At 41.8% G+C, this 16040-nt stretch overlaps 1 protein-coding gene across 2 annotated transcripts in view; it reads right to left on the bottom strand.

Moving 5' to 3' along the window:
• jade2 (jade family PHD finger 2) overlaps positions 1-16040 on the bottom strand; it is a 231785-nt gene that overhangs the window by 75216 nt on the left and 140529 nt on the right. For both annotated transcript variants that reach the window (XM_085289614.1, XM_085289613.1), the window contains exons 9-10: positions 15509-15994; positions 12391-12555 (exon numbers count right to left, since the gene is read on the bottom strand). In XM_085289614.1, the coding sequence (XP_085145740.1) occupies positions 12391-12555; positions 15509-15994 (651 nt within the window). The remainder of the gene's footprint in view (positions 1-12390; positions 12556-15508; positions 15995-16040) is intronic.

Here is a 16040-nt window from a genome sequence, read left to right as displayed (position 1 = left end):
ACCACAGCCTGCCTAGCCATTGCTGCTGACCATGACCCTTTATGACCCTCTATGACTGCAGTGTACCATCTTCTGATGGCTGTTTCTTGCAGGATAACGCACAATGTCACAAACCTCAGATCATCTCAGACTGATTTCACTGAACATGACAAAGAGGTCACTCTAATCTAATGGCCTCAATCAAATCACCAGATTTCAAACCAATAGAGCATCCCTGGAATGAGGTGGAAAAGGAGATCCACATCATGGACGTGTAGCCGGCAAATCTGCACCAACTGTGATGCTGTCATTGCAATATGGACCAAAATAGCTGAGGGACGTTTTCAGCACCTTTTTGAATCTGTGCCACAAATAAGGCAAAAGGTGGTGTACCTAAAGAAGTGGCCGGTGATTATACAAGTATTAAAAAAAAACTAAATTCTTCAATAGTTGTACCTTAAGCTGAGATTTGACTTTTTTCCAAATTGAAAAGAAGAATTTGAAAACAGTTGTTATTGTCGAATTGTGTTCAGTGAAACTCACACACCACTGAACAAAACACATTCAGAATAGATCAAAGGAAAAAAAAAACCATGTTCATCTTCACTGCAGCCAACGAGGCATCTATTCAAATCTAAACAGAGCGACAGGTTTGTACAGCGCATCTTCACCCTTTAGGAAGATTGCACCTCATGCACTACTTAATAAGCAGGCAATGCCACAATTGTGAAAACATGTCCTACCTTAAATCATAGCTTTCAAATACACAAAGCATAACAAGCAAAACATAATGTTTGATTTAAAATGACAAATGAACCTTGAAGTTTTAAATGTGCTGATGAATCCGCGTGAGGTGTACAGTTAGGTCACAGCTCATCTAATTCGAATCAGCCCAGACTCAGCAAGTGGCGCGCGGTGTTTAAACATCCCTCAAAACTATACATCCTACTCACATTATTCAAGATTTTTTTTTTCTCTGGAGAATCCATCAGCAAGCAAGAACATGGGCCAAAAATCCTGCAGCAGAAAGGCTGTAAACCACTGAAAGGACCAGACTGCTTCCCTCAGGAGTCTACGTTACTTTTCCTCGCACATTGGGAGTAAGCCAACATTGACTTCCAGGTCTGTACTAAATGTACAAAGGAGACCTGGTTGGCTGGTAAAACACTTACAGTGTCTGCTGAATGTTGAACTTAACAGTAACCGTTGCTGGTGGATAGAAAAGGCCCTTGTCTTCTCCTCTCCTGGTAACTTGAAGCATCTTGGAAACAGACAGCAGCCTAAGAAGAAGGGATTTTGTGCAGAGAGCCAGTATTAGGTTTGGAGCAGAGCTGTGTGTGAGGAGCCAGGCTGATGCTGATCCAACAGGGTGGGTCTGTCTGACTCGGCCCGTCTGGCCTGGAGCGAGAAATCTCCCCCACCCAACCCCCCCTACAGACATGCAGAGCTGTAAAAAATGTGCGTAGGGTGTCGATGCATGTGTGCACATCTCTGCAGGCAAGCGCGCAGGCCAATGAGTGACGTTGCACTGTATGGGTGCCAAGCATGCATAGATTTGTGCACGCGCTACTGTGAGGCATGTCAGTCAGCGTAAGAAGTTGAGTGCATATGCACTGGTGTGAACTGTGTGATTGCAAGAGAAGAGGAAGAGGGCTCACATAGCCAAGTAGTCTGTGTCGCTCTTTCCATTTCTCTGTCCTCGCCCTGACCCTACCTAACATTGCATAACACCAGGGACTTTTTCATGCCAAATGAGTGGCTGGATGCATGATGTTGAAGTGGCTGGGGGATGATTATGGGAGGGTGTGAGAGGTTACAAGTCGGTTACATCAACCACATGAATGCAACAAACTAAAGTCAAATGCCATTTTCAGGATTGGCTAAAAAGAAGAAAATCCATTTTGAAGGGAAGCTACAGGTAGAAGGTCATAAAGTCATAAAGCACTTAAACGGATCAGCCAAAACAACAAAACTACCGGCAGAAAAAGTTAATAACAGTTGATATTTCATTACAAGAGAGGCTGTCAAGAAGTGTGCTAAATAAAGCAGCAAGTGAACAGTCAGATCTTGAAACTGTTGTGTTGAAAGCAGATTAGGACTTGGTCAGAACGGCACGTCTTAGGTGTGTTTCAACAATGGTTAAAGGCTTATGGGTGTGCTTGTGAAGGCCGGCCAGTGTGGTCTGAGCCTACAGAAGAGCAACTGTTGTACAAACCAGGGTAACTGAGTAAATGAGGCTTTATGTGCTCATTTCCTGCCTTTTAAATACTGTTAAAAAGCTGGATACACATTAGACCTTTATCACCCAAGTATCATACAGGCTGTCTGGACTTATTTTGTAACTTTGGCTGTAAAATAACAAAATAATGCATTACAAAATAGCCCACAATGGTTGAGGTGTTGCAGTAATGTGACACTGAGATGATTTTTCTCTCTGTGTTCAGACAGTATTACTTTGTGAACGCTTTGTGCTACCGTCATACACCAAATATCGCCTTAGAGCTCATCTTCTCCTCTTTAAATTTTGTAGAAGGATAACAAACTCCTTCTAAATCATAAGCTTCATACAGCCCACTTTAATCTTTAGTTGGCTGGACCATTGAAACTACAGGATAAATGTGAAAAATCACATAAAACATTCTGATAGTTCATTGCACAGATTGTCTTGTAATTATAAAACATAAATGTTCTGTAAATTCTCTATGGACTCACTGATAATGGAAAAACAGGAACTTTCCTGTCATTTAATTGTTTGATAGTTAATTGCTTTGGTGTAGTATGAATGGCAATTGGCATAGGCAGTCTTTCTCAATAGGAAAAGCTGTAAAACTTGTGTCCTTCTCCTTTTCTCAAGCTGTCCAGTGGGCCAGATTTGAGTCTTCAGTGGGCTGATTCAGGCCCCTGGGGCCTCATGTTTAACACCCCTGCTGTAGCACAAACATTAAGGACTTACAGTAGGGTAAAATGGACCCCCTACCATAATAAAAATACAAAACGAAAAACCCACTGAGCTCAGGTTATGTATAAAATCCTCCTTCACTGCTTATTTAGAGGGGAAATCCCTATTATGCACGTCTATTATGGACAGCCACACTCACCTGCTGTTCAGATGCTCAGCTTATGAGGGGCAGCCAATCAGAAGAAAGTTGGCCTTTGCGGGAAAGGAAGTAAAATGCCTTTGTTTTTACTGGACGAAGTTGCTATTCATCATCCACTACGCTTAAACTCTGAACATGCACAGATATCCCAGTTAGCTTTGTCTTACATGTGTCACAGTCATGACAGTTATCTACCAAGCAATCTAAATGACCTAAAAAGCACATCAAACGTCAAACTATCGTTATCAGATGCCCCACCATCACTTCAAAATCATAAAGGAAATTAACCTGTTTCTTTATGGGGAAAAGTAGGATCCAGGAGTTTTGGAGCTTGAGCAATACATAACACTAAAAAGACTCCTTTTTGTTCAGTTTGATACATTTTTAACACCCACCTTAAGGGCGTAAAAAGTCTGAAGAACAAGCAGAGATTATGCTTCACAAGCATCAAGGAGTAAAAAAAATCACTTAATTAAAAAGGAAGCCACAGGTAATCTGAGGGGTCACAACTGTAAAAATAAATAAAGAAAAATTACTCCATAAATAAGGAATTCTTGGATAACTTGAGGCAACTTGAGAATATTAAGAATATTGAGACTATAAAGAAGAAAGATGCTTCTGTGTTTCTGTGGTTCCTTTTAACTGTGGGGAAGAAAAAAGATTAAAAGAAAATCGAGCAATAGGAAGATTTCTCTGGTGGCTCGTGTGGATTTTGCCGTGTGTGGATTGTAAACGTGCGTCAACCCAAGATGAAGAAAATCCAGTAAATCCATACATGTCAATTGCCTGAGAAAAAAAAAACAAAGACACAAGCAGCAAGCCTTTTCTGCCCAGACACTTTTTTTAGTCTTTAGGCTTGGTTTGATGTGTGAAGTTCCTCCCTTTAACCTCTTCCTGCCAATAGTTTCACTCACAGCAGTGCAAATCCAAGTCAGCAGATTAGGGGTTGCGGGCTTGTGTACACATACATTTTCCTCTCATTCTTTATTTTGCTTCCGAACTTCCTCTCTCTCCTCAAACAGAACGAAGCGCCGAGGGGGGTTTGCGGAAAGAAAACAAACTGTGAAACTGTAACCTGTAGCCAAGGAAAACTAGCTGATGGGCTTTCCTCCCTAGTGCCTCGGCACACAGTGTAGCGATACAGTTTACCTGGCAGATACCTGCAGCTGAAGGCTGATGGTGCTGTCACGGCTGCTTTCTGTCCAGGTTTCAATCTCTGCAGCACTGTCCAAACACCTCTGCCTAAATCTGTACTAAATACATACAATATCCCTTCTTCTCATTAATTTCTCTTCATATAACCTCTCTCTACACTCCCTCCTTGTCAGCATTCTGTAGTTTAAAAAAAAGAGAGAAAAATATGATATAAAACATATGTTAGCTACTCATAATGAAAACTTTCCCCTTCTTTAAATGGACTGTTTCATAAGTGTACTGCTGTGTTCTGCTCTGAGGGCCTCCTGGGTGTGGGACTGCTGACCTGCTGAACCAAATGTACTGCCAAGTCGTTACCGTGAGAGAGCGAGGGAGAGCAGAGGGCAGGACACAGAACGGCGGCATGCCATCAGACACCCTGCCAGCCTTGGCTATAGTACCGATGCACTGACTGACCGGTGGGAAAAGACTAACTGCCATTGTTTGACTCGAGTGGTTTTAGAATTGAAAACATGCAGGAAGAACCGAGAAAGGAAAATATATTCTTTCACACCTGCTTTCTCTCCATCATCCCCATTTCCCCAGTGAATCACGTCCCAGTCATTTCCCCTCTCTGGGAATCCTTACAGGTCACCTCACTAAAGTTTTAACTTTTAATTTCCAGTCCTACTCTTTTCTTTTTGCTTCCAGAGCCTGAACCTTCACCTCCCCTTCAATATTCATGAAGCTCTCCCTTCTTTTGCCAGTTTTATTTAATCTCAGTGAGCTCTTCTGAGAAGCCATGCTGAGTAAAATCTATAATTTCTCAGTTCCAGTATCATCATAAATGTATAACTGTGTATATTTTGCAGTTTTACAAAACAAAATACAATCATCGGTCTCAGTTTGGTTGGGAAATTATTCCAGAACTGTGATCAAACCAGGTATGAACGCCACAAACCGAACTTTTCCAGAACTCTTCAGTCTAAACTTCTGATAATGGTTTCTGGCACATTTTGATACTGCAGCTATCATTGCCTTCTATTTCATACTACTGATATAACCCAACACCATTGTTATCTGAGAGGAATGGTATAATGCATGGGTCCCCAATCCCGGTCCACGAGGGCCAGTGTCCCTGCAGGTTTTAGATGTGTCCTTGATCCATCACAGCTGATTTAAATGGATAAATTACCTTCTCAGCATTCTTGAAGTTCTCCAGAGGCCTGGTAATGAACTAATCATGTGATTCAGGTGTGTTGACCCAGTGTAAGATCTAAAACCTGCAGGGACACCGGCCCTCGTGGACTGGGATTGGGGACCCCCGGTATAATGGTTTGGGAATTATGGTTCACTCTCAGTTGCTCAGAACTGGATAAAGAAGATCGATATTACTCTCGTGTCTGTTGGTTAAAGTATGGATCTGGACCCAGGGGGTGTTCAGCTTGTAGTATTGGGCTAGGTCACAGGGGGAAAGCCCGGTTCTATCCAAAGGAAAAATACATGTCAACACCTCTGATACTCTCTAATTAACAATTTATATCTTTTTTCTGTGATTTTCATTAGATGGAAACATCACCTATTTAAATATGTTGCTCAAAGCATCTACCAAACCAGTTTTGGTAGATGCTCGATCTTTTTATATTTTATATTGTGCTTCCAAGCAGCCCAGATGTTCTTATAATTTTTTAAAATGTTTTTTCTTTGGACATTTTCAGTCCAGTTTTCTTTTGTTTGTGTGTTTGCTGAATCACTTAACACAGATCTATGATGAATTAAAACAAAAAAGACACCTAAATATCTGACCCTTCAGTTGATCCATCTACTTTTCAATTAAAGCTCATCAGAAATGGTCTCGGTGGAAGAATGGCAGTCCAGAAGTCTTTCTTAAGGTAGGGAAACAGGGAGAAAAGGCTGATAGATGCCAAATTACACAAGAACTGCTCTGAAAACAGATCTAATGGAGTGATTGGTAACAGCTTCATTTTTCAGTATAATGATCCCAAACGCACTGCAGTAAAAACATACCTGATAGAGAAACAGACACTACAACAGTATTAGTCATGTATTGGCCTCCCCAGAGCCCAAACCTCAACATTATTTAAGGAGTGTGGGATCATCATGACAGAAAACAGAACAAAAGGCAGCCAAAGACCAGCTTTGAATATCTTTCTACAAGCCTGGAGACTTATTCCTTCACACTACTTAAAGAAATGAGAAGAAAGCCTGGCAAAGAGAGTTGAATTCAGGCTGTGCTGAAAAATAAAGGTGGTCATCCCAAATATGGAGTCAAGATCATTAGACTTGCCAAAAATCTAGGCACCAGTTTAGCTCACTGGGATGAGCGGGCAACCACATGCTGTGTGGCAGAGAGTGGCAGGCCCAGTCTCGAGTCCGACCTGCGGCCCTTTGCTGCATGTCTTTCCTTTTCTCTCTTCCTCCGCTTTCCTGTCATTCTTCACTTCTCTATTCAAAAAGGCCAAAAATAAAGTATAGTTTAAAAAGAAGAAGAATTGCACAAAATCTGCTTCTACGTCATCCTCTACTGCACCTATGCCCAGATTTCTTCTTCTCTTTTTTTTTAAAGGTCGAACACTTACCTAACTTACACTATCCAATCACTGTGTCACACATTGCTTCAACATGTTGCACGCTGATTGGATGCGAGTTGTGGGTGAAGGGAGGGTGTTGGGGCAGCACTCAGGAGAGGAGTACAGAAATGGAGAAAGCTCACAGTGCATTAGGGACAGCACGGTGCAATTCGTTCCATTGGCAGCACTTCAAAGAGGAAGAGGAGGGGGATAATCCACCCCAACATTAGCCCTTGGAATCTTCCACCACCAACATGCACACCCGCACACTCACACACAGACACACATACACACTTGTTCACAAAAGCAGCAGGCTGGAGGCTTTGGTCGTGGGGTCTGATTGGGTTGGGGTCTGGGGATGACGGGATGGAAGGATGGAGAGGATTTTTCAATTTGCCCGCAAATCAGAGATGATTGCAACACTATCTTCCACACAGACACATACATGCACTTAGAAACACAATGTCATGCACACAACACCTCCACAGAAAAATACCATATGCAACGAAAAAACAAAGCAAAGCAGGTGGACCACTTGAAAAACAGGTCAGCAATGGATGACAGAGCAGATACTTACAGGTGGTGTCGGCGTGAGAGATGGAAAAGTAAAAGGAGGAAGAAAAGTGAAGAAGACGGATGAAGTGAAAGAGAGCTTGTGTATCGACAGCCAGTGGCATCACAGCAGTGAGCTGTCAACACTCACTTGGCCAAAACGTGACCAATTGGAGATCAATCCTCCTCATGGGTGACTTGCCAGCAGCAATTCTAATCAATCCGACTTTCTCCGTTACACACTTGGGCAGTGGTCAAGCAGAACACTGCTAGATTTGGAGCTTGCCAGATTAAACACCTTCAGATCAACCTCACGTCTTGATCTGCAATTGCAGCGCAGCTTTCAGGCTATTAAATGCTGTTTTGAACATGCCTCAACAAAATGATCAGACACATTATTCTGCCTCATTTGCACAAAAACAATTTGAAAATTCAGACTTTGTGCCCCAACAACTCCACGGAAGCTTCTTAAAAACACAATAACATTGAGTTAAAGTCGCTATACTCAGGGTGTCTGTCCTAATATATAAAACAGAGTACTTATGGTGAAGTATGGTCAATAGCTACCAGGAGTTCCAACAATTCAACCAAGACTACATGAATTTAAGAGTTCAACTACTACAAGTGTTGAACAGCTCCAATACACCTGATTATTAATGGTGCTAAATGGAGGTGAGGTGATGGTGACACATTACTGTAGTGGCATATCAGCATCACTCAGTGTGAGCCTAGTTGAATCATAATAGTGAATAAGATGAAGCAAATAGTGTCAGATATTTGTCTCTAAGAGCTTAAGAAGAGCTTAAAAACAGCAAAGTTATTTTACATAATAAATCAGGAAAATAAATCACAAAATCCCCAAAACCAAAATGTCAGGGATCTAGAAGCTCATCTGTCACCACTCATAGGTTACTACAAAGTTTCCTTGTCATTTATTCGCTGTACTGCACAAACGAATGAGAATTCAAATTAATTGACAGTGACAAATGGGACTTTAACCTTGAGAACAATGTGGTTGAAGACCCATCAGATGATCACTGTGTGTCAGCTTAATTAAATTCTGACCAGTACTGTAAGAGGAGTACGGACAGCCTTGCCAGCACATGAGCCATCAGTCTTTCAGGCGCACGAACTGAAAAAAATAGGGATCAAATACAACTGTCACTTTCCCAGTGTTGCCGTAGCAGCAGCGTCTCAACAGAACGCTGAACGGTGCCGAGCAGAGTGATACCAAAACCTCTCACGGTCTACAGTATGTACAGCATTTTATTTTTACTAAGAGCTGACTTTGGACTCCTGGAGGTTTCTACCTGGAGTTTGTCCTTCCCACTGTCACCAAGTTCTTGCTCATAGGGTTCATCTGGGTTTTTATCTGTATTATCACAGGGTCTTTCCTTCGTAATATAAAGAGCGCGGAGGCATCTGCTGTGGTGACTTGGCGCTTTATAAATAAAATCAGTCTCTCTATTATTCCTAATGTTTTTTGTTTGATAAAAGAAGGCATATGGAACATTAAAAATCACAGAAAAATGACCTTTTTATTTGTCTGTGAAGGTTCTCAGTCATCCAGGTCATCGTAGTCAAAGGAGCTTGCAAAGAAAAGCGTCTGGACTTCTTTAAGTTACTTGAAGACGTTTCACCTCTCATCCGAGAAGCTTCTTCAGTTCTAAGGTCAAATGGTGGAGAGTCCCAGATATAAACCTAGTGGGAGTGACCCCCCACAGAGGGACAAAAGGACCCCTTGATGATCCTCTAATCGCCTGAGCCAGGGTGTGAAACTGGGTGTGGGTCCCAATCAGCCAGGGGTTCAGGTGAGCTCATTGTGAAACCTGGCCCCACCCTATCATGCGAATTCCTGAGGTCAGATGGCCCAGGATGTGAGTGGGTGTTAAGGCGTATGGGGGGCGTCCCTCTGCGGGGTGATACTCCCACTAGGTTTATATCTGGGACTTTCCACCATTTGACCTTAGAACTGAAGAAGCTTCTCGGATGAGAGGTGAAACATCTTCAAGCAACTTAAAGAAGTCCAAACGCTTTTCTTTGCAAGCTCCTTTGACGACCTTTTTATTTACATTTCTGTATTAAGTGAAAGCCAAATGATGTTCCCCATAAATCTGCAATATTTGGATGTAATATTCAAGCTAAATCCAACATGTGTTCATGGATTGCTTTAAATCCACCACGTGTTTGCATTTTTCACAAATAGGACGCAGTTGCCTCGAACACTGAGGTACACGTAGGCACCATCTTTACATACTCTGAGTAAATAAGCTGTTTCAACTGTTATTTCCTACTGACTGCTTCGCTGTTTTGTGACAGAATGAAGAGAGTTAACTTTTGAAAGCTGAAGTGGTATGGTTCACTTCTACAACACACACACACACACACATCAATAATGGGTGGTCAGGAGGGAGAAGAGTTATGGAGTCCATGGACACACTGACTGGTTGAGAGGTTAGAAAACTGCAACAATCAATAAACCCTGACCACCAGAGACCACTGCGGTGTGGCTACAGTTACACAATTCTCTACACATCTGTAGAGTGGTCTTCCAATCACAGAAAATAGTGTACATCGACAGTGATTTGCACAGCTACAGAATATCTAAGTATAGCAAGGGCTTTCAGTTATTTGGCTCACCCAAATAAAAAGTGACCTACATAAAAAAGTTCAGCCCACTGTTTAGAAATGACAACCTGGCTCTGTGGGAAGTGATTTGTGATTCCATTATTTTAAGTTAAGAGGTGGAGGAATTATCATCTAAAAGCCAAATTAACACCGTGGGACGCTGGACAAAGCACGCTGATCCCGTGGTCTAATCAGCACTGAACTTAAGTCCACTGGTCTTACCAGCTGAGGCTAAATGAGAAAAACTAAGGAGCAATTAACAAAAAAAAAAATCTCCAATTATCTCTTGTGTTTGTATTTGAACTCTTTTAGTTTTGTACAGAAAGGTCATTTGGTTAATATGGAGCCACCTAATTACCAAAAGGTTTTCTTACTATGAACGAAATTAAATCAACCAAGCTGAACAAAACCAAGGCACCTTAGACTCTGCTGACAGAAATATCCAGGGGTTAAGAATCTCTCTGCAGTGAACATTTTTGGTAATTTATTACGTGAAGGTAAGCAGATATAATAAGATTTTTTTTTCATTGTGGGAATGATATAAACAGTTGTCTAAATGTAAAAAAAAAAACAGAGGACTCCTGCCGCATGTCCTTAGCGAACCGCATTTACGTGTATCCCCCTAAATTTTGGCCGCAGTAGATGTTTGGCTGCTCGCTGTAATTTAGATCCTGTATAGTTTGCAGGGTCAGAAAGAGGTTTTGAGAGCACTGCAGCCGCAGCAGAGAATGCCAATGTACTAACAGAGCTCTGGAGTGAGGTTTTGAAGATGGGCACAACTAATTCAAGAAACCAGGCAAAAAAATGAAAATATTAGTGCGCATTCTGCAGCCAAATGCAAGCTCTGATACTGAAATCAGCAGGGGAATATTTCAGCATTCAGAAATAACCTCAACTCTTAGCAGCTACAGTTACAAACTACAAGCTGCAAAGATTTCATGTAGATAATGATAAGTTTTGTGTTTTATTTAAATGTTAAGGAACATTGTGTCGGGCAGGGCAAAAAAAAAAAACTTCCATAACCTCCTTTCTCCATAAATAGATCAACAAGTTTCTCATTGCACCAAGATACTGCTAACCCTCCAAAATGTGATCAATCCAGTTACAACAGCTACTACGAATGCAACACAACATGCAGCACGAATCTCAACTACCCTTTGAAATTTCTTCACCTGAGAGATGGGCCAGGCTTCCATTAGATCTTTCAATTTTCTCATCCACAGACACCTTTAATTAGAGTTAGCAGTTAAAGCTTCAAAAGCCTCCCTATGCTTCTGCTTCCACAACCACAGAAGCCGGAAAAGTATTCTTCGCCGGGTTTAAAGCCTCCAGTACAATTAATGCCCATTAGCTCGCTCTTACGTTAGGACACTTGGTCTACCTGAACTCATCAACAATCAAGGTGTAGATGTAGCACACTCCCAAAAATCACACCATGCGTTCAGTTCTAAAAATTGACAGTATCATGAAATTTACCATATTTGATTACTGATGTCATTTGGGCCAAGCTAGAAACCATCTGAGGTGCCTCAGTAAAAGTAGGGAGTCGCTGCGGAGCACCTTTTCTGGTATCCACCAACAAACTCCAGATCAAAGCCTTTCTCTCCATGGCACGGCAGCTGCACAAGCATTACCATCTCTTTCTCTGGGGAATAACAAACTGTTTCCAAGCAGGGGGCTCAGGAGCGTCACAAAACGAACCCACAGGCTCTCAGAGAAATGAAAACGAAAAACGTCTGAACCAATTTCCACTATAGAGCTGACTTTCCACTTCCCGAGGGACTTTACAGTATGTACTGTATGCTATTCCTGTGCTCCGGGTCACTTGAGACGGAATTTTCTGTGAAGTTTTTTTCTCCAAGTCAGAAGAGTGGGAGAGACACGGCAAACAAATAAACAAACAAACAAATCTGAGGAAATTCCGAGAGTGCCTCGCTGACTTTTTACATGAAGTAACTAATCTGTCACAATGATCACAGATCATAGAAAAAACAAATGAATTCTCCACAGTTGGTGAATTTTCACTTACATTTCCAACACTTGGCTATCAGTCAGTCACTCATTATATCCCTGAGTCATTTCATTACCCCGTCATCCTTTGAGCCATTCATTCATTTAACATCAATATTCATGAGAGCAAAAATCAACTTCATATGATACTGTCAATGATCTTTTTAATTAACATTCGGAAAAATGTAAATTAACTCGGAAATTATATCAGCGATACAGGGATGGATCAAGCACCGAGCACGAATATTCGCACATGTTCGAAACACACACACACACCGAACACACACGAACAGAAAGAAATGATCCCAGAATAAAGCACTCTGCAAAGAAACAAGTTTTCTTTGGCTTCATACCAAACAAACATCGAAACAACGTCTGCATCTGATTGTCCAACTCACTCTTTCCAGGTCTTGTCGGAGGTGTGTGAAGAGTTTGAGGCGTCTGTAGAGGACGTCCTGCTCCTGTTGGGCCAGGTTGTCCACCTCGTCTCTCTTTAAGGTCACCAGAGGTCGATTAAAGTTGGCCTTCCTCTTCAGCTTCCAGAACTGATATAAGTAGTCCACCTTAAAACGTAGACACACATTTACCTGTTACGCTATCATAATGTTCGCATCGCTGCCATGTTTGATTTCAATTCAAGTCAAAGATGGCAGCGAGAAATTTCATGGAGTTAAAAATCAGTGCGAGCATCTGGTCAATGAAGGTGCTGTGTGCGCAGGTCACATGGAAGGCCACTGTACTGTGCTTTCAGACTATTTCCTTTTTTTGTTGTTTTTAATTGTGAATTAGAGGCACTGAAGCATTATAATGTGAAATTCTAGAGCACATTTTTGCAGGAGATTTATTTCAAAAAGTCATCCAGCTTTGGAAACTTTATAGTCATATTAAACTTCAATAATTTTCTCAAATTAAGGATCAAATACTTGGATATTCTTTGTGATTTTAAAGTCAAAGAAAAACTTTACAAAGGTCTCACAAAATTACAAAATACACATATAGTCACATAGAGAAGAAAGGACTCTCTACTGTCCTGTGAAAAACTAGGTGCACCATTACAGCCTCAATACTGTAGGAATTTTTTTAATTAAATAGCCACCAGGTGCTGCTAATCAAATACACCTGATAAACTGATCATCACCAAGTGTGAGCAATGCTATAAACACTGAAGTTTTGGTAGTTTGCTGGTCAGGAATGGGGATCCTCACAAAATCAGCCCAAAGCATATCTTAAGTTTGCAAAATTGCATCTGAAAAACACCAGAAGACGTCTGGAACAATGTCCTTAGGACAGATGAGACCAAAGTAGAGATGTTTGTCCATGATGTATAACGCAAACACAAACACCAACTGTCAGGCATGGTGGTGGTGGGGTGATGATTCGGGCTTGTTCTGCAGCCATTCAGTTGACCAGAAACTCCTCTGTACACCAAAGTAGGGCTGTGCGATATGACCAAAATCTCATATCCCGATATAAGAATTCCATCGTCCCGATAACGATATAAATCACAAAAATTTAACATTTTCTGTAAATTCTGTGAATCTCGGGCAGCTCGACTTGCGTGAAGTGTTTCCAACTGCGCGTCCTTTACCCGGAGTCGAGTGTTTTAACCGATGCATGAAACTATACATTTTTAGACTTAAGTTGTAACGGCCGAGAAATTTCATGGAGTTTCTTTGTATTTATTACACGGCGTGCTGCGGGGAAAAGCCTGTTCTAACGTTTGAGTCTAAGGTTTATTTCTTAGCACCTGGCGGCTCTTTTTTCTTCTCATCCGTAAATAATCTGCTCTTTCATGTGATTCAGTTTATTTTGAAAAGTCTCAACAGGATCTTGAGCTTTATTGTGAAAGGTTTATGTGGAACATAAACAAGCGGACGATGAAAAAATATTGCCGTAAACAGTTTATTTTGCGACACCACGAAACAAACGATAGCGTAAAATGAAACGACAGATGTTTTTATATCGTCATCCGATATATATCGTTATATCGAACAGCTCTACACCAAAGTACTTTAGAGTAAAGTGTGAGTCCATCTGTCTGACAGCTAAAGCATTGCTGAAATTCTGTCATGTAACAAGTAAATGAACTTAAGCACAGCAGCAAACCTACAACTGTCTGAAAATAAGAAGAATCACCGTGTTGCAATGACCCTAACCTGATTGAAATGCTGTGGTGGGACCTTAAGAGAGGTGTGCACACATGGAGTGTGAACTGTTTTTAAAGAAATGTGGGCCAAAATTCCTCCACAACAGTTTGAGAGGCTGATAAAGTCATACAGAAAATAATTACTTGAAGTTACTGACGCTAAAAGTTGTTCGACCTCACCGAGTTTTTCACAGGGCTGTATAGAGTCCTGTGACAACTTCATTTTTCCCATGATTGTAGACGTGACATTTTTCTTTTGTTAAAAATCCCCATTCATATTCACATTTGAAGGATCAACCTTTTACACCAATGAAAATAAAACAGGACTGCACACATTAAAGAAGTGCAGCACTACGAAAAACGTTTCACTCGTGATCTGAGTAAGCAATGACTCTTCAAAGTCTGGGTATTTGACAACATGGCTACAATCGCAAGTATTTCATTAGTGTATCCAACTACAATGAATACCTCTATTAGATCATACACTGCAGGCAAGACACAAAGCACACTGAGGCACTGTGGTGTAATGTGGTTGCCCCAACCTTGCCAAGAAAAGTGAAGCGGTTCTTTGACAACACAACAATATTTTCTCATAGATTTGTGACCTTAACCAGACAATACCTGAGTTTTTTCCTCTCTCTCTCAGCTCTATTATATTTTTAAAACCCAAAATGGCCCTGAAGTGTTGACTCAGTATCAAAAATTCTTTTTATAAAAAAGAACTCTTTCAAATCCATGGTTTAGCTTTCCTAGTAAAAAAAAATAAAAAAATAAAACACTTTCCAGCAGCAGCGTCCATGTTTGGAAAGCAGAACAGAGCATGGTCTAAACAAATACCTGTAACTCATCATGCGGTCTACGAATACCTATGAATGGGGAACACTTGAGCCAGTAAATCGAGGCAAGTACATGATTAGTCTTCTCATATTTCTATAATTTTATACTCTTAACACAAACACATTTTTCCGACTAGGCAATGTTCTCCCAGATTTCATCAATCAATAGGAGCCTTCAGCTTTTTGTTCTTTGGACAGAAACGGCACTTCCTAACAGCTTCATGCTTCGGTGAATCGGGCGTTCTGAAATGCTCTGCTGCACGTCGCTGCTGTACTGAGCAGTCACAGTATCTGCATACTTGCTCCCTCTTAGCAGGAACAAGTGCTGCTATTATGAGCTCTCTCATCAGTGAGTTTTTTCAGCCACTCATCTTGTTGACCATGTCTGTGCACTTCGTGCCTATACCTGAGTCACTACCTAGAAGAGCAGGTATTTTTTGATACACATACAGGCGTACCTATCCTATCGCAACGAGTGTTTAACCTCATTTCTTATAACTTAATGAGAAGCTGTAGGGTCCTAGCTTAACACACCTGGGAGACGGGTAGCCCCAGGTTTTCGGCAACCTCCCTGGGTTCCACGAGTCGGTAAAACTCATCCTCCAGCTCCTGAAGCTTCTGCTTCCTCTGGCTCACTTTTTCTCTCTCCAGTTGGTCGCGCTCAGCCCGCTCCGACGCCGACACTGAAACCAGGTGCGATACCGACCTCTGCGCCGGATCGCTGCTGCCATTTGTCTCGTTTTGCTGGTCCTGCCAAAGCTCGGAGGTGAGACCGGGGGCGGCCCACTCGGGTCTGGCTCCACCGTGTGCTCCGTTGGCGGTGGAAGCGGTGACGTGATTGCCGTTGCTCATTCCGCTTGAGCTGAAGGTGCTGTTGGTGTTTGTACTGGTGTTGCTGTGCTCCAGGCAGAAGGACTTGAAGCGCACCTCGTCGTTCTCGGCCAAGATGGTCTTCATCTCCAGGCCGTGATCGAAGGCGCAGGTCACATGGAAGGCCACAATACAGGAGGGCATGGAGCACTGGGAGCAGGGACAGAGAGGGAATTGAGTTAAGGGACACAGAAAT

This window comes from Mchenga conophoros, linkage group LG10 (assembly GCF_057382185.1).
Source record: "Mchenga conophoros isolate Kocher_MC1m ecotype Shallow Benthic linkage group LG10, M_conophoros_male_GT1.1, whole genome shotgun sequence".
NCBI lineage: Eukaryota > Metazoa > Chordata > Actinopteri > Cichliformes > Cichlidae > Mchenga > Mchenga conophoros.
This window is presented reverse-complemented; position numbering and strand designations above follow the sequence as displayed.